We start from the raw sequence: 25,965 nt of genomic DNA, 5'->3' as shown, positions 1-25,965 counted from the left end.
AGTGTTCTTGTTTGAATCCCAAGTCTTCGGCTCCAGTTACAAGGAGCTGCGTCACCCTGCGATCACATGGTAATTGTTGCTATTTCCAGGATCCCAGCCTCGCAGAGTGGCACAAGAGCTCTTTCCCCTTTTCTTGTCCTTTTTTCCCCGCCGTCTTTTCCCTTGCCGGCCGCTGTTTTCGGGCGGGTTTGGGCGGCCCCGGGGCCGGTGGGCGCTGCCGGCGGGCGCGGGGCGATGCCGGGGCCGCTGCCCTGAGCCGGGGCGGGCGCAGCCGCTCCGCCGCCCCTGCCCGGGAGCTGCTCCATGAGAGCGGGACCGGCCCGGCAGCCCCAAAATGACCGAGCTGGAAGGGGACTTCACCAAGCTGCTGCTGCTGAAGGAGGAGCGGATCAAGGAGCTGGAGCGGCGCCTGGGGGAGAAGGACGAGGAGATCCAGGAGCTGCGGCGGCGGCTGCACAAATGCCAGTCCGTGCTGCCGGCCCCCAGCCCGCACATCGGGCCCCGCACCACCCGGGCGCAGGGCATCTCGGCCGAGCCGCAGACCTACCGCTCCTTCCACGACCTCCGCCAGGCTTTCCGCAAGTTCACCAAGGCCGAGAGGTAGGGATGGCACCCCTTTGTCCCCGCTCCCCGAACCCCGTTCCCCAGCGGGACACCGCGTCCCCCCGCCTGGCACCATGGGCCGTGCCCGGGGCGTGAGCGGCTCCGAGCCGCGGGGAGGGAGCCCTGCGGGGGATCGGACAGCCCGGACCTCCCTCCCTCCCTCGCTTCGCTGTTCCCTTCCCCGCCCGGCTCCCGGGGGATGCTCGGCCGGAGCGCGGGGGGGCGGCGGTGCCTCCCCGGCGCTGGGAAAAGTTTGCGGCGGGGCCGGGAAGTTGTTCGGTGGCTGCTCGAAGGCCGCCAGCACCCCCGGCAGCCCCGTTCCCCCGGCAGGTGCTCCCCTTTCCCCCCTTTCCCCACCCCATGCTCCCCAAAACCGAGCCCACGCTGCTCCACCCGTTCTTTGCCTCCTGCTGCCGCGGTGGGACTCGCAGATCCTGGAGGGCTTTTCCACAGTAATGATTCCATGATTCAGTTTCCCTGTGCCGCTGTCCGGCACCCGCAGAGAGGTTTTTTGGGGGAGCATGGGATCTGCTCACTCAGCCTGGGGTCTCGGGGGTTGTCCTTCTTCCATACATGTGGGACAGCTGGGGGCATGGTGCTGTGCTGGCTGCCGGGGATGTGACAGGGGACTTGGGAGGGTGCTGAGTGTGATGGAGAACTTGTGTGTGCCCTGCTTTGGGCAGAGGCTGTGGCTGCTGCCTCTCGAGCAAGGCACTGCCTTGTGTCCTCTGTGCAGAGCGATTTATTTCGGCAGAAATCCCATTCCCGATGGGATCTGTGTGTGGGTGTGCATCCACAGCTCAGCCCACTCCCCAAGTGTGCCCAGACCAAACTCCAGCCCCTTCCTCCTCACCTGGCCCCTGCCCCTTGTTAAGGAGACCAGTGCTCAAATGAGGAGCTTTGGGCATTTTTATTCGCTATAATTCTTTTCCCTACCTGTGGGGGTTTAATAAAGCAGCCTGCTGTGCCAGGGAGGTGTGTGAGTGCGAGCTGAGCGTGTCTGCCCTTCCCTGGGGCAGCACATCCCTTTGCCCCCCCTGCCCAAGGCAGAGGCCAGGTGTGGGTGGAGGAGAAATCACATCCAACTTTTCCTTCTGCTGTTGGATTTTTTGGAGGCTGTGATCATCCCAAGCCTCCTCTACCCACAGGGAAGGTGACAGTGACCTGGCACCTGTGGTGAGGCCAGGGACCCAGCGTCCCCACCCTGTGTAATCGCTGATTTGGACGTTGTTAAACCTGCTCATGGCTCTAGCAAGGTTTAGTCCTGGCCTGAGGGTTTCCCGTGCTGTTCCCGGCTTGGGTTGGCAGGCCAGCTGCAGGAAAAGCTGTGTCCATGTGATGCAGTGAAGGTCATTTGTCCCATCCTACATCATTCCCGTCATCCACAGAAGATGTTTCAGCAGACGGGAAAAACTCCTGGTGGGGCCTGCAGGCAGTTCCAGGCTGGAACTCTGTCCCCTGGCATCCCCCCGTGCCTCAGCCTCGCTCGTGGTAGCCATGACAATGGTAACCAAGCCAGTCTGGGATTGCTTTTGGGTTTTAATTCTTAATTCTTCCTTTAATTCCGCTTACTTCTGCTCCCGTCGCGTTGCTGGGAGAGCGGCGGGCGGCTCCACGGTATGCTCAGCACCCACAGCCTCCCTTTTCCCCCCATTTCCCCCAGCACGGGCTGGATCAAGGTGTGTTTTCCATGGGCAGTGTCTGGGTCCTGGCTCGGGCTCCAGGGTGCTGTGCTGGGATCAGGGGCAGAGGCCTGTGCCAAGGGCATGAGGAGCTTTCCCTGCTCCAGGACCGGCTCTGGCTGGAGCCAGCTCCCCTCGGTGTCCCCAGGGCTGCCTCTGGCTCTGCCATCGCAGAACTGCTGACAGCACTCGGCTGATTTATTTATGGGGCAGCTCCTGCACCTCCAGCAGCCTCCTGCCCGTGCTCCAGCAGCAGCATCCCAGCTCTCCATCCCACACGTGGGAGCCTGAGGATGGGCAGCACCTCTTTCCCAAAACCCACAGGCAATTTCCAGACCATAAAATCCCCAAGAGGATGTTCAGGCCATCTGAATGCCAACAGAAATCTTTCTACCTGGGATCAACCTCCAAACACTTTTTCATCTCTGAAGATAAAGATGTAGTTATTGACAGCATAATTGGGTTTATTTATTGTGTGTCGCTTACGCCGATGTGTAAAACTGCCGAGGAGTTGAAAGCAGCAAAGTATGGGATGGCAGGAACTCCAGCAGGGATAAATCCCAGCTGGAAGCAGAGAATGGAGTTGGTTTAAATGTGTTGTGCCTCCTGTAACGTGCAGCAAGGGTAGAGTTCGGAAGGCTTGCAGAGATCCAAAGAGCGGGGATGTGTAAACAGAAAGGTGGTGAAGGATGGGTTATCTTTGGTCTGGAAGTGTATTTTTATGCTGTTGTTCCTTCTGATAACAGGGAAATGTAAATTTTAATGGCAGAAAGCATTGCTGTGTAGCTGGCCAGGTCTACAGAGCTATCTGTGTATCTATATCCAATCTGTAAATTAGAATTTCTTTCAAAATAGCTGCTTTCTGTGCCAGTCTTCAAAACAGTTCCTCCCTGTTGTTCCTTCCTGCCAGCTGAGATTCAAGCTGAGAGCAGAGCCACACTTCTTGTAAATGATTCCTTAATTTATTTATGGCCAGTGAGTTTTGATTCACTTTTACCCACAGCCAGTGAGTGTCTGGGATCACACGAGGCCTCGAGGCCGTCTGCTCCAGCACCTGCCAGTCCCTTATGGCAGCACAGAGAAGGAGAAGCAGTTTGTTCCTGTTTTTCCTGGCAGGGTGGGAGCGGGCCGTGGATGATGCAGCAGCCCAGGCACTTTGCTGAAGTGATGCCCAGTTGCTAAGCAGAGGCACTGCGGGTGATCAGTGATGCAAAAAGTAAACGCTGAGGTGTGGCACAGCCAGGGCCAGGAGCTGCATCAGCCCTGCCTGCCCCTGCACCCAGGGGTGCTCATCGCTGCCTCCACAGCACCCAGAGGTGCTCTGTGCCCTGGGAGAGATCCACCTGAGCCCTAATCCCACCTCCAAGTCATCCTTTTGGGAAATCCCTGCAGCTGCCTGCCTTAATTTTGAGGTGCAATGTCTTAATTCCAGCTAAATCCTGCTTGTGTGGGGCAAGAAGCCTCCTTCAAACTAGGGAGGCATGAAATGACTTTGGGAATTTGGAATGTTTTAGGAAAAGCAGCTGAATCTTTGCTGAAGCCCTGGCCCTGCAGGCAATCCCGTGTTTTGTGTGTGGTTATATCCTCCACTCCCTAAATCCAGCTTGGACTGTGCCATCCCTGGGTTTTTCTGTGCCAGTTGCAGTCTGACACTGGCTCGGCCTCAGCATCTTTTAAGACAGATGAGTTTCCCCACCCTGCTCCCGCTAATTTACCCATCCTTCTTGGCTCCCTAACTTTTTCTGCAACTTTTTAATGGATTTCTCTCTCTTTTTAACTTTATTTTGGGAAGTATTTGCCACAAGATGGCAGTGGGGTCTAACGTTTAAGGTGAGGTGTTGGGGTGTATTGTGGTTTCAGCCTCCCGATCCTGGACCGATCCTCGTGCCTGTGGTTTTCCAGATAAAATCAGGCATGAATCCTTGCTTCTCCTGCTTCCACCTTCCCTGAGGTGTTGGGGGATACTTTGCTGAGGGTGTGTGTTCACCCAAGGTGTTTAAACTCAGGATTCAAGGCTTTGGGTGGTAGCAGGGATGGAGGATTGGAGTGGATTCTCTTGACTTTATGCAGCAAAACTTGGGATAAGCTGGTATTTGCTGATGGCTGTGGCAGGATCAGTCCATCTCTGGGGTTTGGGTATTGCTCGGGCCAGGACCAGCCATGTCCAGGGTAAAAACTGGGCAGCCTGGGAGGTGTCCAGTCCAAAACTCAAGGCAAAATCACCTTCAGAGCTGGACTGAGGCTGCCCCAGGCTAAAGCAGAGATGTCCTGCACTGCCCTGCAATTCTCCATCACTTTCTCCCCTCTATAACACTTCTGTCTCCCATCTCCCCCACCCCTGGAGCTGCTGTGCTGATGGCAGGAGGGATCTCCCCCCTCCCTGGAGCCGTGCCCTTCCTCCCTGAGCCCCTTTCTGGGAACTGAGCTGCCTGCCTGCGTTAATTTAGCCATGATCTCACCAGCTGCCAGCCACTAAAGCGATATCGATCCTGCGCTCAGCCTGCCCGTGAAAAACAACCCAGCTGCTTCCCCACTACCTGGAACCACCCTCCCTCGGGGCCTGGCCCGCCTGGAAAAGGAGCATTTAAAAAAAAAATCACCTCTTTTCTTTCTTTTTTTTTTTTTAAACTGGTGGGAGATCAGTGTGTGACACTTCAGCCTTTAAAGAAGGACAGTCTGGGGCTCTGCTGGTGCAATATTTGACACCGCTCAGCAGCCGTGTCTGAAACAGTTCAAACAGGGAGCTTTTGCTGCCTCTGACGCTGCTGTTCCTCTCTGTACGGGTCAGCATGGCTTTGCAGGGCTCAGAGAGGAAGGACAGCAGTGGTTTCACCATGAATTATGACTCTGAAAACGCCTCTCTTCCTCGCTTAGCCATCCTCAGGCCGGTCCCATCCACTCCTGATGTGCTGCAACAGCAAATTCCTTGGATTCTTCATCCCTTGGTGATCCCCACCAAAGATCAGGAGGATTTTATTAGCTGGAATTGTATTGGCAGAGGAGGAATTAACTCTGTTCTCATTGCTTGTTGCGTTGGGAGTGCGTGGCTGCTCCAAGGGAGGGAAGTACAGAGGGAAGTTTGACAGGGTGGCTTAAATCTGGGGAGAGCTGGAAAATATTCCAAAGAAAGTGATGGAAGTGAGAGATGGACCCTTTTTCTTGTCCTCTCTGCTCATTTGGGTGGAGCAACTTGTGGCATGAAGCAGTGGAGGGTACTGAGTGCAGATGGGGGGCAAGGGGGCTGTGTCTGCAGGGAGAGGTGACATCAGCCCCTCGAGAAGCCCAAGGTCAGACAAATAAGCACAGAAGGGTTTTAGAAAGGGAGAGAAGCAAATGGTTATGGTTAATCAATGGAAATAATTTCCTGTCTTTTAATTTTTAATGGGCTAAACTCACTGCTCCCCCCTTCCCTGGGCATCGCTTCCCTTTGGTTTACAGGAGATCTGAAAATTGAGCCAGGATGGGGGGAAATTTGGCTCCCAAAGGGCATCAGATGGTGCCTTTTCACTGGGTACAGCCTGGCGTCTGTCCATCTGTCTGTCTGCCACCAGCAGCCCTGCTCACCCAATCCACCTTTTCCATCGTGTCCCTTCGGTGCTTCCTCATGGGCACAGCGGCATCACCGCCAGGGCCCCACAGCAAGAGCAGCTAAACCCAGCTTGCCCTCCCACCTCCTCCAAAAACAGTACAAAACAGGCATTAATTGATATATAAACATCCAAAATAAATTTTAAAATTTGGACTAGTTTATATATAAACATGTGAAATTAAAACAAAAAAAAATCAAATATTTGATGTGATCCGCTGGTCCTGGTGATGAAAGGACGGGGAAGATGGCAGGATTATCGTTTTTCTGGGTGGTTTGGGATGAGAACTTGGAATCTCTGCTGTGTGTTTCTGAGGAAGGGCACAGCCATGCCAAGGCTGCCCTCACAGGAGCGGGAGAGGCCGGGCAGGGGATGGGGCAGTGCCCGGCCCTGGCTGACGCAGGCTCCGTCCCAGCGGCGTCATCCCAAATTCTTCCTTCGGCCTATTTTTAAAACGCCTCAAGCCAGGAGGTTTTTGGAGCCTCCCTTGGGGCACCAAACCACAGGCCCAGAGATTTCAGGGCAGCTGCCAGATCTCCATGTCCCCCACCTCCCCTCTGCCCGGAGCTCTGCGTCCCAGTCCCTGAACACCTTGGCTAAACGTGGGCTCTAAACCTCAGCCGTGCTCCCAGGCAAGGCCGCCAGAAACTGCTTTTTCCTCCTGGATCTTTGGTGGGAGTGGATTTATAAAAATACAAAAAGCTGGGAGTTGGGATTGTGTTGTTTTTCTGCAGCAGCTTGTGGGCATCTCTTGGTTTGGAGGAGAGAAAGGGTCCTGTGGCCCTCTTGCTGCTGTGTTTTTTAGAAGTGGCACGTGGATGTGGTGATGTAAAACTGCTTGGCCTCACTCACTCTTCATCTGGCCTCTTTTATTATTTCTGTCTGATTTTTTAAAAATCGTTTTAGTCAGAATTTTGGTGTCACTTTTGTCAGAATTGTTCTGTCAAGTTGTCCTGTCTTTTCCCAGAATGGTCCCTCACAGACAGAAAAGGCAATTCCCCAGCAAAAATGCCCCCGGGTGGTGAAGTTTTATCAGAGTAAAATAGGATAGAAAGAATGAAAATAAAAGTCTGAGTGCCTCTTTCCTAATGAGAAACGTCAGGAAGAAGCCTTCCCGAGGTTTCCACTTGGTTATGGAGTTGCTGCAGAAAATCCTAGAAAATCCCTGACAGAATTGGCAAGGGCTTCCTGAAGAGCTTTCCTCTCTGCCATGACCTCCAAGTGGAAAAGATGAGGAATGCTTTTCTTTCCAAATAGGATTTTTTTCTCTGTGTCCTGCTCATGGGTGTTCTCAGAGCATTTTTGTTCCATTAGTAATAAACCCCTGTAGTCACAAATGAGGAGGAAGCTGCTAAAAAAGGAGGGAGGGAGGCTGAGCTCAGGCCCACCCTGGTGGTGGCAGGAGCTGGATGATCCTGGGGATCCACAAGGATAAATGATTGAGGTGATTTTAAATTTAAAATTCAATTTTTGGATTTTGTACAGCCTGAGAGTTGTGAGAATTGCTACAGGAGAGGGGGAAAAGTTCTCCAGTAATGGGATCAAATCTCTTCTGTTTGACTCAAAGGAGTGTAAATAGATTTAGCAGAGATTTTCTTGGTAATTCGTGGTTTTGAGACATTTTAAGGTGGAAAATGGGGTAAAAAAATCCACCTCATGGCAGTAAATGAATGACAGGCCAGTGGGGTGGTGGAAAACTCAAACAGCAGCTGCAGGAGAGGAAAACAAAGAATTATTTAATCTAAAATACCCAGAAGGAAACTGTGCAGATGGGAAACAGGTTCAGGAGGAATATCTTAATATTTGGGGTTTCTGGCACAAAGTTTGCACTAAAGGAGGCTGTGGTTGATTGATTGATTGATTGCAGCAAGCACAACAGGATGGGAATTTTGGGTATTTTTCATTTGCATTTTACTCTTTCTTGGGAGTTTCTATAAAATCCTCTCAGACAAAAATCACCAGCAGCATTTTAAGCCACCAATTTGTATTAAAATTCTCCTTTAAAAAAAATTCTATTGAGCTGTTTGTAGTAAGGGATCAGATCTTGAATCTCTTTTTCAAATAAACAGGATTTCCACTTTATGTATCTGCACTGTATTGCCAATATTTAACTTTTTAAAACTCTTTAATCCTTCAATTTCTGAGGAGCTGTGCTCTGTATTATTTTCCCTGTGGTGTGTGGAAGTGGGAAGGGTAACTGGGAATAATTCCTTGAGACCCCAGAACTTCACCCAAATCCTCTGAGTGGCTCAACACGGATTTGGTGCCTGCAATTACTAAGCCAAAATTCAACTTTTAAAGCCTGGAATTTGTGGGAATAGCAGGAAGCAGCCCCTTAAAAATGCATCCCAAAGGTGGCTTCCAGCTTGGCTGTTTGTAAGGAATCTCAGAAGTGACTGTGGAGCAGGGAAAGATGCAGGGAGAGACACCTGGGGACTTGCTACACTTCCTAAAAATGCATCTGAAAAAAAAATCAGGAAGCTGGAAGGAATAAATACATCCAGTGTCCCCTCTTGCTCCAGCACATGGAAATTTTTTTTTTTTTTTTTTTTTTTTTTTTTTTTTTTTGACATTCAAAAATAAAATAAATCCGTGCTTGTAGAAATACAGAAAGGTTCTGAAGGTTTGGAAAGGCAGGATGGAGAAAAGCTGGGAAGGTGGGAAAACAGCAGGAAGTTGCTTTATCTGGGAAAAGCTGGCAGCACCAGGGCTGCATCTCCAAAGTGGTTTTGCTTCCCAGCCCACCCAGCCCAGTCAGGGATTCTGCTTTTTCTGCATTTGAGGTTTACCCTTTTCACAAAGCCTTGGGGACATTTCTGATGCCATTTCAGCCTGCATGGAGGCAGGGGAAAAATCCCCAAATCAGCTTTTAGAGGGAAAATTTTCATGGAATGACACTGAGAGTGTATTTTATCAATTGTCAGCAGCCCCTCCTCGGCTACATTGTTTCAGTAGTTCAGAAAAGGGCTGTTCAATATTTAAAAAATTAAAATACTACAATGAAAGCAGCATAAAAGGTGGTGGTTGTGGAGGGTTTTTTTCTCCCCCACTAATTTTCATGCTACTTTATGAAATCTGTGTCAAGTAAAGGGTGAACTCTCTGCCTTCCCTTTCATGCCATAATGCAAGGCTGGGCTCTCCCTGCCAGGAGCACGCTCCTCTCTTTGATCTGCAGGTTTATTATCACATGTCCCACCCAGGGAGAAGGCTGCCGTGCCTTTTGGGAAGCTCACACTGGAGCAGTGGATCTCCCCTGCAGAAACCCTGACATTTTAAATCTTCTTCCCCACATTTCTCAGCACTGCTGGGGCAGAGAGACTTGAAGCCAGGTTGAAATTTACCCCTCCCCTCCATGATATTAAAATAATCACTTAAAAAAGAAGAATTTCAAAGTGTTTTATCTTTTGATAGGAGAATGCTCCTGGCAACTTCAGCCAGAAACTTGTTCTTCTGTGGGAAGATGCTGCAAAAATATAGGTTGAGCTGGTGTGGGTATTATGAATATTAAATTTGTTCTCCATTATTCCATATGTTTGGAGGCAGAAAAGGAAAAAAGGAAGTGGAAATGGTGTTGTGGATCAACTGAGGGCTGGTTTTAGGGAAATTTTGGGGGCTGATTAATCTCTCCTGAATCTATGCAGCCAAATCCATCCTAAAGCATCAGTTGCAGAGACCATTTGATTTTGGGACAGTTGTGTCTCATGCCCAGTTCCTGCTGCTGCTGATCATTGTCTCTTGCACCTTTTGGCTGGGTTGATCCCTAAATTGTAATTTCTTCTCTGAGATTAAAAACAGGTAGAGCTGATTCCCATCTTTTATGTTGGGCTGGTTGATTTCTATTTTCGGAAGCCTTCTCCTTCTCCTTCTCCTTCTCCTTCTCCTTCTCCTTCTCCTTCTCCTTCTCCTTCTCCTTCTCCTTCTCCTTCTCCTTCTCCTTCTCCTTCTCCTTCTCCTTCTCCTTCTCCTTCTCCTTCTCCTTCTCCTTCTCCTTCTCCTTCTCCTTCTCCTTCTCCTTCTCCTTCTCCTTCTCCTTCTCCTTCTCCTTCTCCTTCTCCTTCTCCTTCTCCTTCCCCTTCCCCTTCCCCTTCCCCTTCCCCTTCCCCTTCCCCTTCCCCTTCCCCTTCCCCTTCCCCTTCCCCTTCCCCTTCCCCTTCCCCTTCCCCTTCCCCTCTTTATTTCTTGCCCAATATTCAGTAGCTAAAAATCAACTCTCTTTTAAAATCTTTACATCAAATGGAAAAGACAGGGGGAAACTTCCCATGGAATGATGTCAGGAACCTCCCCAGGCAGCGTTTCTGTGATGGGTCCTGCCCAGGCAGCACGTGGAGAAGGAAAACCACTGGAGCACATGGAGAAGGAAAAGCAGCCCCCACAGTGACTCCTTTCCTGAGCCTGTGATTCCCTGGGAACTGGAAGCAGCAGCTCCTTGCGTGGGCGTTGTGCTGGTGGTGTTCACATTGTCAGGGAGAGCACGGAGCTGAGAAATCCCTGCATCCCTCCTCCAGCCTGCAGGAAGCTGGGCTGTAAATCCGGAGTGTAACCCTGACCTGGGGGAAGGAGGTTTAAAATTTAAATCTGAAATCACATTTGTGGCCACTCTGGAGCCCTTCTGGCGGGGCTGGGAGATGCTGGGTGGCAGGGGAGCAGTGGGAAGTGCTCCAGCTCCCGAGTGGGGATCTCAGGAGTTCAGCAGGGCCAGCTTTGCTCACCCAGCCCCGTTCGCAGGTGAGCCCTTGGCCTCCATGAGGGTTTTGTTTTCATGGGCGCAATGTTTCTGTCATTAATAAAATCAGAATTATATCAGAAATAATAAAACCCTTCCCATCCCAGCTCAGAGCCCCACGGTGCCCTGTGAGCTGCAGGGAACATTAATCACCCCGATTGCTCTGCCTTCAATTGTGGTTCTCCATTCCCAGCCCGAACCCAGCCCTGCTGCTCATCCTGCCCCGGCTGTTTGCTGTCCTTCCCACGCTTCTCCGAGCGCTTTTCCCTCATTCCACCCCCCTGTGCCTGGATAAAAGCCCCCAGAGCTGGAGATGCTCCCGACGAGCTCGAGGTTGTGACTCAGCCACTTCACAGCAGCTTTCTAATCGCACTGCCTGGCTGCCAATGCTTTTTTCCAGCCCAGTTTGCAGGTGCTTTAATAGAACTTGCTCAGCTCGTTCCGTGTGATCTGTTTTCCCTATGGATTGGTATTTGTTGTCTTGCCTTCATTTTTCCAGCAATTAAATGGAGGCTGGCACATCCCAGAGGATGTGCAGGACTGGCTGTCAGGCTGACATGATTATCTGTGGGATTTCATTTACCTGCTAAAACCCTGGTGGAGTGTTTGCTGTTCTCTGGCTCTCCAAAATGTGGGTTTTTTGTATTCCAGAACTCAGCAAAGATCAAGAGCAAACTCAGTGACCCTCTGGCCCACCTTTTGTTGAAAATTAAAAAACCTAGTGTGCAAATTCCTGAACCACTCTATTTTCCAGTGTTTTGGCTGTCCATATTCATGTCCTGCTCTATGTTTTATCTGCTCAGGTGCTGACCCAGAAGATAATTTTTTATCCAGGGACTTGTTCAGTATTTTCCTTCCTGAGGCAGCTGTGACCATGAGTTTACTGCCCCATCACGTGACTCTTCCTGCCCCCTTCAATTCATGGGAATGAAGTGGGATTTGGGCAATTTTAGTGTGATGTTGATGGGGCTGGAGGTTTTTCTTTGCAGCCCATGCTGCCTTGGCCAACCTGTGCTAACACTTCCATTTAAATACACAAAATTACTTTTATTTTATTTTATTTTATTATTTTATTTTATTATTTTTATTTTATTTTATTATTTTTATTTTATTTTATTTTATTTTATTTTATTTTATTTTATTTTATTTTATTTTATTTTATTTTATTTTATTTTATTTTATTTTATTTTATTTTATTTTATTTTCATCTCCTTTCCTCTCAGTCTGAGGTGCCTGGCCCTGGGAGCAGGGGTGGTTTTTGGCCTGGAGAACACCAGGATTGCCACGAGTCTCTTGCTGAGGACATGAGGATGTTCTGGTGAGGTTTCTGCTGCCCTTTTCTCTCTGCTGGTCTCATCCCAAGCACTTCTCTCCCCAGTCCACATCCTCAGGGGCAGATTTAAGGAGCAGGATTTGAGGGAAAAGCTGAGGTGCTGTTTCAGGCTGCTCCTGCTCGCAGCAAAAGCTGCTTGAGCTTGATACTCCCCTAATGAAATGATGGAGGCAATGATTTCCTGGTGTGGGGGAAGCATTTTCCACTGACATTATCTCAGTTTAGCCTTCAGACCCGACACAAGGATAATGGGATAATTACAGCCCGATTTGATGTGCTCAGGCATCGCTTTCATTACAGACAAACGTTCCTGGAGAAAGGAAATGTCATCCCATTACTGGCTGATCTTTAAAACCTCGAGGTGCTCGCTCACTTCTGCCTTCCCCAATGCGGTTTCCACTCGTACACATCCCCAGCCATGTCCAGGGTAGTGTTTATCAGGCAGATAAAGCAGGCCTGGACACTCCAAGAAATGAGAATTCACTGGTCTCCAACCAATAAAAGTGTCCAGCAGGTTAAACACAGATCTGTCTTTTCAACTGAGCTTCTCATTCAGGAGCACTGGAGGGAAAACCAGGCTGGAAATGAGGAATGGTGCAGGTTTGTTTGGGATTTGGAGCTTTGGCATCTCCCCAATAAGATCAAGCCCTGTGTGGAATTTTATTGCTCTGCACAACTCCTGACAGGAGGGGGCAGCCAGGGGGGTCGGGCTCTGCTCCCAGGGAACAGGGACAGGACAGGGAAACAGCCTCAGGTTGCTCCAGAGGGGATTTGTGTGGGATAGCAGGGAAAATTCCTTCACCAGAAGGGTGCCCAGGCCTTGGTGGGGCTGCCCAGGGAAGTGGTGGAGTCACAGCCCTGGGAGTGTTCCAAAACTGTGGACGTGGCAGCTGGGGACATGGGTCAGAGGTGGCTTTGGGAGTGGTTGGACTCGATCTCAGAGGGGTTTTCCAACCTTTAGGATCCTCTGTGGAGCATGAACCCCCAAGCCCTAAAAACCCCGGCCTGATGGTAAAAGAACTGCCAAACCTGGGCTATTTCTCTTGCTCTTTTCGCATTGCCAGCCTCTCCTTAATTTTTCAGTTCAAAAGAGCTTGGCAAAGTAGTTGGTGGTGCAAGAAAAGAAAGGGTTTGGTGCCATGTGGGAGAACCGGGGCTGGATTGGGGGTCTGGTCAGAGCATGAGTGTAAATTCAGTGAGCATTAATGTAAATTCAGTGAGCATCAATGTAAATTCCGTGTAAGGCTGAGCTGGCAGATGGATTTTATGCCACCTCCCTCCTGGCCATGGCTTCTGGGAGGGAAAGGAGATCTGGGAGAAAAGTGCAGCCTTAACACTTGGATTATTTCAGCTTTGTCCTCCCCGTGGCTGGAAATATTTGATGCTTAAGGCAGTGACAGAGCCACGTCTCCGTGTAAAACCCAGACAAAATGCAGGGGACAGCCCTCAGCTTAATGCTGTGAAGTGGTCAAAAAAAGCTCCCAAAACCCGACGCCTCAGTTGCCAGGGAATAGAGGGAGGGCAAAGCTGCGGGGGCGCACGGCTTTCCTGGGAATGCTGCAATGAAGAAAGGCTTTCAGCTCTGCCTCCCCACCCTGTGCCCTCGCAAAGGGCCTCCCAGAGCAGAGGGGAGCTTTGGATGAGGGCTGCAGACGGCGGCGGTGCCCTGTGGGTGACCACAGCCCGCTCCAGGAGCTGCCCCTGGAGCCGCGGCTCGCCCCGGCAGCGGGGCCGGCTGAAAGGCAGCGCTGTTCCCGCTGCGGGACCTTCATCGCACAAACGCCGGGGAAGGATTCTTGGGAAAAGCTGCCAAAGCCCCAAACCCAGCGGGAAGGTGGGGAGAAGCCTCTCCTGCGTGCTGGGCTTGGCTGTGGAAAATATCTTGGCACGGCTCTTTGGGAGTGGAGGGGATGTGGGGTGGCTGCGCTGGCAGCGGAGGCTCCGGAGGGGGAAAATTTGGGGATAAACGCACTTGGGCAGGAAAAAGCTGCATGGTTTGGGGGTTTAGAGCATAAATCTGCTCAGCTGGGCACTGGAGGTGGCACTGCTGAGCTGGAGCTGCAGGTGGAGGTGTGGGTGAGGCAGCCTTTTCCCAGGGATTTCGTGCACCTGGATATTTGTCCTTGTTCAAAATAGGTGCCTCATTTTTCGTGCGGATTTACCCATCTGCCAGTTCCTGTAAAGCCTTCTGCTGCTCCTCCAAAAATGCCACTTAATACTGAGCATTTAATCGATTATGGCATCGATATAATGTAAAATAAGATTTTAATTCTATTTTTTTCCATAAGCCCCTTCTGCCCTTGACAAACACCAGCTCCCAGGTATTTGTTTACCTTCTTCACCACCAGCTCCAGCTGCATCCTTTGCCACGGGGGGATTTTAGCACTCCAAAAGTGCAGTTCAGCCTCAGCCACCAGGACTTAGAGCTCCTCCTTGGGCTCTGGCTGTGTCTTGTCCTTTGAGTCCATGGCTCTCTACCCACACACGGGGCAAACTTCGCCCTCGGGGTTTGTGTGGGGATTAGAGCAGAGGGTGGAGGTGCAGAGGCTCTTCCCAGCAGGAGGAGAGCTCCAGCCTGGCTTTTCAGGCAGCCTGCAGGGGGGTGGGCACAGGTAACACCCCGTTTTTTGGTCCTGATGCCCATTTTATGGCTGCAGGGTCCTTCCCTACCTAAACCCAGCACTCGGGTTGTGCTGGGAGAGCAAATCATGGCAGAGGTGACAGGGGAGGAATGTCTGTGCCTTGCACTGTGCTCCTTTCCAACACATTCCATCAAGGGACCAACAGGAAAAGGTGATTTTTTTCCCCCCAGATTTCTTTGATGTCACTGGCATCCCTTATAAATCAAATTTCCTTCCTAAGGCAGCTGTGGCCATGAGTTTACTGCCCCATCATGTAAGTCTTCCTGTCCCCTTCAATCAATGGGAATGAAGTGGGATTTGGGCAATTTTAGTGTGATGTTGATGGGGCTGGAGGTTTTTCTTTGCAGCCCATGCTGCCTTGACCAAGCTGTGGTAACACTTCCATTTAATGACACAAAATTCCTCTCCTCTCCTCTCCTCTCCTCTCCTCTCCTCTCCTCTCCTCTCCTCTCCTCTCCTCTCCTCTCCTCTCCTCTCCTCTCCTCTCCTCTCCTCTCCTCTCCTCTCCTCTCCTCTCCTCTCCTCTCCTCTCCTCTCCTCTCCTCTCCTCTCCTCTCCTCTCCTCTCCTCTCCTCTCCTCTCCTCTCCTCTCCTCTCCTCTCCTCTCCTCTCCTCTCCTCTCCTCTCCTCTCCTCTCCTCTCCTCTCCTCTCCTCTCCTCTCCTCTCCTCTCCTCTTTTTATGTTATTTTACTTTATTTTTATGTTACTTTATTTTACTTCATTTTATTTTATTTTACTTCATTTTTATTTTATTTATTCTATTTCATTGTATTTAATTTCATTTTTTTATTTTATTCTATTTCATTGTATTTTATTTCATTTTATTTTTTCTCCCCAGCTGGACGTGGGGAGATTTAAAACACGGTGTTTTTGGTGGCTAAATGCCACCCCTTCCCATTTTCCCTGCTGTGATCCCGGGATAAACAGAGCTGGGGGCTGGTGGGGCAGGGCTTGGCTTTGCCTGGCAGCTCCAATCGCTGGCACTGACTGCCAACAACCCCTTCAGGCAAGCTCCAGGCCATAAATAATGAATACCTGCTCAATTATTCGTGCAGCAGATGAATGCAGCGAGCTGACCAGGCTACGAATGAGTAATTATGTTAATTAACCCGTGCAGCTCGCTGGAGGTGCAATTAAGTTCATCCTTCTTTCAGGCTGCTGCGGTTTTTCAGGAACGGAAATGAGATAAAATGAGACAAACTAAAGCTGCAGTTACAAGAGCTGGGTTAAACCGTGTGTGCTTTGAGTGATCAGCAGACGAGCTGTGCTCTAATTCAGGTGGATTTATGTTCCAGCAGCCCTCTGCTCCTTCAGGGGGGAAACAGGTACATTTTTTAAAGCTTTAATCACTGCTCTCTGCAAGAACTTGAAGATGTTTCTGCAGATTTAGTAGCGTGATGTGCCAGTCTCTTCTTTTTATTTCCTGTGTGTTCCTGAAGAGGAAGAAAAATTAAAGAAAAAAAAATTTAAAGCCATTAGCATCATCAAATGAGTCCTGATAATGCTCTACAAATGGAAAGCTTAATTTTGCAAACACATCTCTTGCCATTCAGTGGCCAACAAAACCCGAGTTCATGTTAAAAGGCTTTTCTGGTGAAAACAAAACCAGAATTCAGTCACAAGTGGAGAATATTCCCATTTCCCCCTTGCTCTTGTGTTGATAACAAACATTGCTTTGCACTGTGAAGAACTGGAAGAACCCTGTTGGAGCTGGGTTCATGAGACAGAAGTTTAAGGAACGCCTGAGATTTTCCCCAAGCTGACATGGAAAGGATCTGCCCTCAGCTTTGCCTCTCATCGAGGAATTACCCAGGCAAGGGGAATTCTCCACTGAGGAGCTCCAAACCTGCTCCAGCTGGGAGGGTTTTGGTGAAACCTTTAAGTAGAAGTGAGGAGGATACAATCCATGGTTTCCTCTCCTTTTGGAAGAGCAGAGATGCAGAATGTGGCTCATCCATGGGCTGGATTTTTGGATTCGGGGTTCCCACATCTCATTTCACCTCCTGATAGGGATTTTTTCCTACTAAAGGATTGGGAGCTGGGTGGTTTCACCTGAGGTTTGATTTATTTTCCTGAATCGCTTAATCTTGCCTGGGTTTGATGTGCCTTTTAAAACTTTATTTACCCCCTGTCCTGGGCATCCCCTACAAAAATATAAAAAAGCTTGAGGGATAGAAAACATATTTACTTAAATTCCCCATCCTAGTGGGGCTCCTGGATTGATTCTTCTTCCGTAATTTACCCCTCCATGCTCAGCATTTGCTGTTCTGCTGCCCAATCAATGCCTGGAAATTGCATTCATGGTTTTTAAAATCAGAGTTTGCTTGCAACGCTTGACTTTATCTGCAGATCTGAGCAGTTTGGGAAGACAGGGATTGTTGTGGGGTTTGGGGGAGGTGATGGATTAACTGCAATTGTAGTGAAATATTTGTGGCATTAGCATGAGCTATTTAAATTTAATTGACTTTTCTGGGAGTTTACAAAGGAATACAAATGGAGAGTAAAAAGAGCCAGACTCCTGAAAACGGAATAATTTAAAATTCAAAGAAATGAGACAAAATTTGGCATGTGGAGAGGAAATAAACCCCCCTCATTTTTCAGGTTGGTCATTAATACTAAAAGCTAGGGATGTTTGGGTCTGTGTGCCCTGAATTTTGTGTGCACACTCAGAGTAGTTGGGAGTTGAGCCAGGAACGGGTGCAAATCAATGCTTTAATGTCCATTACTGCATCCAATCATTGATTCCAACTTGCACCAGTTCAATCTTTTGCATCTGTTTAAGGGGGAACAGAGAGATGGTTTTATTTACCATACCACAGCAGGAGTAAAGAAAACCCGCCCAAACTGTGGTGTCTGCAGGCAGAGTAGCAAAAGCACCAAAATAATTTGTTTATTGGGCAAAATTAATATTGAGCAGAAACAGGCTGGGAGTTTGCTGTCAGGGAGCTGCAGACAGTGCTGTGGGTTTATAAATGTCCATTTTTATATAAATAAACCCCTTAAGATGCCAGTTTGGGGGGGAGTTTTAGTGGGTAACTCGAGAAAAACTTGTGGTTAAAAAGTTGTGGTAGCCCCTTGCAGAGAAACTGAATAAATGAATGTATTGAAGCTGGGCTTGAGCAATAGCATTGCTAAGGTTTTTTAATGCGGTGACTATTTTTGATTTTTATTTATTTTTTATTGATTGCAATTTGATCGCTTTTGGGTGTTTTTTTGTTCGGCAGTTTTTCTGTTTTGTTGTTTTTTGGGTTTTTTTTCGTAATGCTTGCCCCGAGTGTTGGCGGCTGCGGCTCCAGCAGGGCAGCAGAGGGCGGCCTTGCTCCTTGTGTTTGCGTTGCCTCCTCCCCCGAGAGAAACGGGGCTAAAAAGCAGGGAAAAAGGGAAGAATGTGGGGAATGCAGCGCCTGCCCGAGCTGCAGGCCATGTAAGGGAGCGGAGCCGGCCAGCACCCGCCGGGGAGGGTGGCACAGGAGGCGCGTCATGCCCAAAGCATCGGCTGCAAACTCTGCTGATAGCCCTGGCTTGGAAGCAACAGGGAAAAAAAGAAAAAAGAAAAAAAAAAAAGAAACAGCGGGTGCGCCTGGGCCGGGTTGTTCAAGGAAAGCCGAGATAAAGCTGCAACACAAACAGTTCTCGCAGAGAAATCACCTGGGGCCAGCACAGGAGGGACCTGGAGCTGCTGGAGAGAGGCCGGGGGAGGCACCAGGATGAGCAGAGGGATGGAGCAGCTCTGCTGGGAGGAAAGGCTGGGAGAATTGGGATTGTTCACCTGGAGAGAAAAAGCTTTGGGGTGACCCAGCTGTGGCCTTCCAGTGCCTGAAGGAGCTACAGGAAACACGGAGAGAATCTCTTTCCAAGGGAGGGAGTGACAAGGGGGAATGGCTCCCCACTGCCAGAGGACAGGGCTGGATGGGAGATTGGGCAGGAATTGTTCCCTGGCAGGGTGGGCAGGCCCTGGCACAGGGTGCCCAGAGCAGCTGTGGCTGCCCCTGCATCCCTGGCAGTGGCTTGGATCACCCTGGTGGAAGGTGTCCCTGCCCATGGCAGGGGGTGATCTGGGATGAGCTTTCAGGTCCCTTTGAACCCAAACCCTTGTGTGATTACATAAAAAATCAACACCAGCCTAGGAATCTTTCCCAACCACAGAGAAGAAGACCCAAAACACTTTACCTTTGCGGCAGCATTGCTTCCAAGAGATTTTTCCTTTTAGGTTTGAGGAAGCTCCCAGTAGCTGGTGTCACAATTCCCCAGAAGTGACAATTGTGCTGTTTTCCACACAAACCAAAGATTGGGAGCTGGTGGGGAAGAGGTGCAGATCTGAGCCTTCCTGGCATGTGTGAATTCTCTGCCATGGAGAGGGGCTAAGGTCAGAGGAAAGGCAGCTGGAAATGGAACTGGAGAGAGGAAAACCAGGGCAGGTGAGGAGGTGGAGCAGCACCAGCCAGGAGGGAGTCCTGCACACCTCAGCCAGGGGTTTGGGTGCTGGTCTGTGCCAGAAATGGAAACAAGGTGAGGATAAAAGCTCTGCCCATCCCTGACTCACCCGGGGCACTCAGCTGAGAGATGTTGTCAGTGCTGAGGAAATCAGGCGAGTGCTGGTCTCTAATGCTCTGATGAGTAGAGCAATCGGTCCCTGCAAACACTGACAGAGAAAACGGTGAATATAAACATTTTACACACTCTGAGAGCCCAACTTGATGGAGTTCCCCCAAGCATAAATAAGAAATCGCTGTAGAAGTCAGTGGAGCGCTGTAAAACCTTTGTGAGGCCTGATGTGAGCCCTGTTTGCAGATTGAGCCTGGATGATTCATGGATATTGCCTTGGTACTGTAACAAGCCGGGCCCTCTGTGGGGTGCAGCCATTGATTCCAGGCATTACATGATCCCAGGGCTCAGCTCCTGTGGACAGAGCTTTTTGGGAAATGTTCTTGGAGAGGAGGGGTTTAGCATTGCTGGAATTGTGGCTATAAACACCTGTAGATCCCTAAATAAGAGTCTGGTGTTCCAGTGAAATATTTGCAGTTGCTCAGGACATGCAAATGTCAAAGACTTCAGGATAAATTCTGGCACAAATCTGATTTTAAAAAAGGAAGGCAGCTCTCAGTGCAACTTAAAGAAACACCAGCCTGTTCTCTGGGCATGTAAACTCCAGGTTTAAAATCTGTGGTTTGTGTTTATTATTATAAATACCTGAAACAGCCAAATGATAACTTTTAATAAGCAGGGGAATTAAATTGATTGTATAAAGAGACAGGGCACTTGTTCTCAATGCATCATGAAATAATGGTAATACACTGGTTATTTTCATATCGGGGGAGCGGAATTTGTGTTTATTTCTAATCCAATTTCAAATATAAATGAATTGTTTTGAAGGCTGGATAAATCAACCCAACAGACCAAGGCAATTATGGGAGGTGAGTGGTGCATTACTGGCGAGGAGAGATAAGAAACACTGCAGGGTCTGAAAGGGTGAGCAGAGGGAGCACCCAGAATTGCAAATGCTCAGGGCTGCTGAGAGGTTTGGCACCGCAAAACCCCTGAAGTGGAGGAACGGCATCAAACAGTCTCAAAATGAGGCTGGAGAAATGAGCTGCTATCAATTAATATAATTTGGGGGAGGTGGAAATGAGCTTCTTGCTGTTCTCACCTTCCTGAGGGTTTTGCTTTGCACCTCTTGCAGCCAGAGTGCAGTGACTGAAACAATGTGCACCAGGCAGCGCAGGTCAGAGAGGGGAAAAGCTGAACCTGAGGAGTTCAGCTGTGCTTGTGTCGTGTTTTAAAAGGAAACAGTGAAAAACTGCAGCTGTCTCGTGGAACAAATCTCCTTTCTGGTAAGCCCAAGTTTTTCCCAGCATCTGACAAGGACCAGTGCTCTGGCAGGGTTGGGATTGTTCAGCCTGGAGAGGAGAAGCTTTGGGGTGACCTCACTGTGGCCTTCCAGTGCCTAAAGGAGCTACAGGAAACATGGAGAGAGACTGTGGACAAGGGATGGAGGGACAGGACACGGGGAATGGGTTCCCACTGCCAGAGGGCAGGGCTGGATGGGATATTGGGCAGGAATTGTTCCCTGGCAGGGTGGGCAGGCCCTGGCACAGGGTGCCCAGAGCAGCTGTGGCTGCCCCTGGATCCCTGGCAGTGCCCAAGGCCAGGCTGGACTTTGGGGCTTGGAGCAGCCTGGGACAGTGGAAGGTGTCCCTGCCCATGGCAGGGGATAAAATGAGCTGAGATTTAAGGTTCCTTCCCACCCAATCTCCTCTGTGATTCCAAGGGTGCCCGGGGAGCTGCTGTTGCATGTTAGAGTCCCACATAAGACAAGCCAAGAGGTGATTCCATGTGGAAAAGGTTTAGGATGGATGCAGTCCAAGGAGGGATGTGTTGGGGGCAGTGCAGGTCACAGGGTCACTGAGGACGGGCTGTCCCCAGCAGTGCAGCTCTGGCTGATGAGAAGTGGAAGGGAGGTGGCCTGGCTGGCCCAGCCGTCCCCCTGTGGAAATCAAAGCCAGCACATGGCTCCCACCTTCCTTCAGCTGTTTCAGCTTCCCCCAGTCCAACAGAGATGTGTGTGGGAGCAGAATGGACCTGTTTTTCCAGCAACATCGACTGAGTTGATGTTTTTTACAGACTTCACCTCCGTTGCATCCTGGATCTTGTGGCTCCATGACTAAATCTGCTTCCTTACATTTCATCTAATTGGTCCCTGGGTTCATTTGCTGGTTGCTTATGGCTGAAAGCAGAAGGAAAACTGCATTTCCAAGGCTTGCCTTGTCTAAATGCTGCCTTTGCTCTACATAGTCAGTGCCCCGGGACTGCTGTGAGAAGCAGGGCATAGGCAGTGCCTAATTGGGGTAACTGCAAAGAGCACTGAGTGTTTATTTTCAGTTTGCAGAACAAGTTTCTGCTTAATCCAAGCCTAAGAAGACCTCCCAAGGCAGCTGAATTGTTTAGAAGTTGTTTCTGGCTTAATTCAGCCCAGAGGAAGTAGTGTTTAGGCTCTGCCTATGTCTGATCTTGCTGGGCAGTCCAGCCTTTTCTGGAAAGTGGGAAAAATGAAGCAGTCCCTGGAGGTGTGTGTGGACAGGAGGGATCAGGATGGAGGCACTGGCTCCTACAGGAGGGACTGGGATCATGTGTGTGGTCCTTCCTGGAGAAAGCCTGGCCCCAAGGATGTCATTCAGGCTGAGGATGTGAGAAGTGCTCCCAGGAATTCCATAGCATTCCCTTAACCCTGAAGGGCTGTGGGGACCCACAGCCACCATCGGCACCCAGCTGGTCGGGTGACCTGCTGAAAATCCAGTTTTCCTGGAGAAAAAGGTCCTGCTTTTGGAGGGCAGAGGTTTCTGTAGGCGTGTGGGCAGAGATGGTGGCAATAGGGTCTTGTTAGTGGGGAGAAGAAGTCAGAGGGATGGTTTTGATTGCTCTGATGGAAGCTCTGAAGGGCTTCTTGGACTTCTGGCTACTGAGACTGATTTTCTGGTGCCATTTTTCTGTAGAACTGATAATGAGATGAGTGATACTCGTGTTTTAGCTCTGCGGCCCACCCAGCAGGAAGCACAGCCCAGGCTTGGCTCCAGCCTAGAAAAACAACGAGGGGAGGGAGGGAGATCTCTCACCTTGTACTGACAAGGAGATGCTTTGTGCCATCTCTTCCTAGCAGGCAAAGAGCCCACAAAGGAGAATTTAAATCTTCATTGAAATGTGAGATGTGCTTGAAGCCACTGTGTTCCTGGAGAATCCTCTGCTATTCCATGCTCCCAATGTCTCCTCCTTCGGCTTTGCATGGTACAAACATTCATTTTGGTGTTCTGCGTGTCCCTAATGTGATATAAAAAGCTAAATGCATTACAACTGCAGAACAGCACATTGTTATTTTTTCCTTCAGCTTCTTCTGCAGCGAGCAATTTTTTGTTCCATTATTAAGCCTTGTGGTATTTTTCTTTTCTTTCTCATGCACTCTACCCCACATTCATCCTGGGAGGGTTTCCTAGGCAGGCTGGAATGGCTGCATGCTCTTCACACTTCTCAGTGTTTCTTAGTGAGCATGGAAAGAACCGATGCCCTAAAGGAAAGTCATCAGGATAATCCAGTTTAGATGTTTTGACTTCCAGCACCAAGGAATCAATGGGGTTTGAATGACAGTGCTCAGAGCTGGATATCTCCATCCCTTTGTGGGGAGGAATAAATGGCTTTCAGTTTTGTTTTAGAGACTCTGGAAAGGACCAAAATAGGGAGGAGGATTATCCAATGTCATGAGAAAACAGATCTTGTTTTCCTAGAGAAAAGAGGCTGAAGCACTACCCAGATACCCAATTCCTGCTCCTTGGTCTTGGCGAGGCTGCTTTGACACAGTAATTTCAGCTTCATCCCCATTCCTGGAGGCTGAATTAGTTCCCAGGTGCCCCCTACAAATCTGTAGGGCCCCGTGGCCCCAGAAGGAGCTGCCAGAGGCACTTCAGGGCAAAAGGAACGGCCAGATGTGCCTTAGGGAGGAGTCCGGTGTGCCCGTGTTTCAGTAGGTGGCACTCCTTGCTCTGCCTTGGGGACTGCTGTGGATTTTGGGGACGTGGTGGAATAGCATCCCACAGATGTGATGTGGCGAGTCTCAGGTATGGTTACACCTCGAGGTGCTTTTTGTGACGGTTCAGCTGCTGTGCTGCCTTCCTCGAATTTTTCCTGTATTTTTGTTTTTCCTTATCACCATAAAGGTGTTGCTGTGACTGTGCAGGTAGGGAAGGAATTTGGTGGTGTGCCAGGGGAGGGCAGAGCCCTGCAGGTCACACTCCTTCCCAAACCTGCACAAAGTCCCCACCAGCAGGATAATCCATCACAAAGTCCAGCCGGTTCAACTTTGTGCCGTGGCCTGATCCGCTCCTGCAGATATTTTGGGAAAAGGGTAGAGTGGATTAGACAAAGAACAAACACCACATCCAGGAGGAGGAAAATGTTTATGTATGTGGTCAGTGGTGTGTGTCCAGCCTCTCTGTCCGTGCTGTCCTGGCCGGCTGGAGCAAGGTGACATTTGTCTGTCAGGGATTGTGCCAGCTCCCTGAGCCTTGTCCTGGGAATCCAGGGAGGTGTTTGCAGGGTAGACAGTGTTCAAATACGGTTTCAGCTTGGAAAATGGCAGCTGAGTGGGTGCATTTGGTGACAGATGATCCCTGAAAAGGTTCAGAAGCAGAAGCTATCAAAACCCTGGAGCTGTGCAGACAGGAAATATTGTGAGTGCAGCGGAGAGGAGAAATTTCCCTGCTCCGTGTGGTTCCCACCAGCCAGCCCTGCTGCTTTGGGGTAGCTGTCTGCAGATGCTCTTTTTTTGGCTTCCCACTCGGCATCCAGGCACACTCTGGCAGTGGAGGGAGCAGGGAAAGGCTTTGGGAAGTTCATAGCTCAAGGTTTCCTTAAACTGCGAGCAGCTTCACCCCATCTTCACAACACCGAGCCAGTTGGTGCATTCCTGCCATTCTTCTCCCTAAAGCTGTTTCTTTCCATTCCCTGGATCAAGCAGACAAAGCAGCTGCTCTGTTGAGCCTGAGATTTTTTTTTTAATGGGAGCTTTAGATTGGAAGGAATGGGACCATAGGATTTATTTTTATTGGAGTGGGGTGGTACCCTGGGATCCCTGAGATCACACACCAGGATCTGTGCTGGCCTCGTGGTTTCTGTGCTCTGGTTTCTTTGGGAGAGCAGGGAATAGCCAGAAATAGGCAACTGCCAGCTGCCTTCCCATGGCAGAGCTCTGCTGTCAGCTTGTGAAACCCTTTGGGCTGCTTTGGCCTCATCCTGAAACCAGGGAACACCGGCCTTGGACTTGACAGGTGCTGGTTATGGTCCCAAATCTAAACCTGAGCCATAAAAATGTCTCTTGAGACCCTCAAGGGTCTAATGAAAATCTGCTTCCCACCTGGAAATAAATATACATTTTAGATACACTCAGCTAAATTCCTTGACAGCTTTATGTGCCACAATTTCTTATGGTTTTCTGTGGATCCCTTCTGTTCTAGGGCACTGTTGACTCAGTCCCGGCCTGTGCCCCTCTCATAGAAACAAAGCAATATTATTTTACTGCTTGTCACTGAGAAATTATGCATCAGTTTTCCCCAGCGCTGCAATTCTTTTGAAGCCTGGTGGGCTTCAGGTAACTGTATCACCTCACCCTCCTCAGACTACACTTCTGCAGGGAGGAAAGCAATAAAACTTACAGCGTGTTGGCTGAACGCTGTTAAAATATTTTATTTATCACTGATTCCCAGTTTGTAGGCAGCAGGAATGCATCTGTTTAATGCCTGTTGTCTTTAAAATGGAAATGTTCAGGAGATATTTGGTACTTTTGTTCCCAGTGAGTTATGTGAGATGGAAATAGGGGGAATAGGCAGTAAAAAATGCTGTCTGGGCTTAAACCTGTGGAAACAACCGGGGGACTTTGCTTTGTGCCTGGCTTGAATGTATCAAGGGGACTGAAAACTGAAGCGTTTTGCATAACCCAAATTCCCCCCCCTCCCCTTTTCATGTGCATCTTGAAAAATGCAGGATCAAATGCACGAAGAACTTCATATCTGTGAGTGGAGGCCAGGCCCTTTCCAGTGTGGAGCAGGGAGCAGTCCTAATTCCTCATCTGCTCTCTTTTATAAATTTATTTTATAAAGACCAGCTGCAGGTTGAAAGCTGGAGCCAGCGTAAAACAGAGAAAAAAAAAAGAAAAAAAAAAGGCAAGACCAAAGGAGCTCAGTCCCATAAGCAGGGGCAAATCAAACTCACAGAGGGGGAACAGAAACAGCTGCTGAAAACCTCTGAGCATGAAACTGTGCTGGTGCCCCAGTGCTGCAGAAGCTTTTGTGAGGTTCCTGTGCTTTCATCACTGGCTCCTCCAGGCTGGATGATTTCATCAGGAAGACCCAGACCAGCTCATAGCCCCCTGTTCCTTGCCCAGAGAGCCAGGGCTGGAGCTGTGCTGGCCCTTCAGTGCCTGGCAAACAGAGGAATCCAGAACCATTTGGCACCCAGGGCTCGGCTGCTGTGGCTCATTTATTTGATGTTGTTATTTCTGTGCTGCAGCCCCGTGGGCTGTATGGCAGAGGTAGGGCCACACAGAAAACCCGAGTGCATGAAGGAAAACCCCGCGCTCCAGGAAAGTCCGATCGGGTTTGGTATGGCAGAAACTTGGGTATTTCACGTGGGTATTTGGGCCAGGCAGAAAATCTCTCAGATTTAAAGCTGGGGATATGGTTTTTTTAGTGCTCTGAAAGCCAGATGCCTTCCCTCCAGGCTTTTCCAGTGCAGACAGACTTGACCGACATTCCCATGAAAATCTGGGTTTTTGGAGCCCGGAGCTTGCCGAGGCATGAGGAGGAGCCATGCCAGACGCTGGCTTGTGCTTCCACTCGGAGAAGACAACAAAAC

At 49.7% G+C, this 25,965-nt stretch overlaps 1 protein-coding gene across 1 annotated transcript in view; it reads left to right on the top strand.

Moving 5' to 3' along the window:
• Window positions 1-84: 84 nt before the first annotated feature.
• PRKG1 (protein kinase cGMP-dependent 1) overlaps window positions 85-25,965 on the top strand; it is a 373,799-nt gene continuing 347,918 nt past the window's right edge. Inside the window, exon 1 of the mRNA XM_063406143.1 lies at window positions 85-600. Coding sequence (XP_063262213.1) covers window positions 335-600 — 266 coding nt within the window. The 5' untranslated portion in view covers window positions 85-334. The remainder of the gene's footprint in view (window positions 601-25,965) is intronic.

This window comes from Prinia subflava, chromosome 9 (assembly GCF_021018805.1).
Source record: "Prinia subflava isolate CZ2003 ecotype Zambia chromosome 9, Cam_Psub_1.2, whole genome shotgun sequence".
Classification (NCBI taxonomy): Eukaryota; Metazoa; Chordata; class Aves; order Passeriformes; family Cisticolidae; genus Prinia; species Prinia subflava.
Note: the sequence above shows the minus strand (reverse complement) of the source record. Positions and strands in the feature narration are given on the sequence as shown.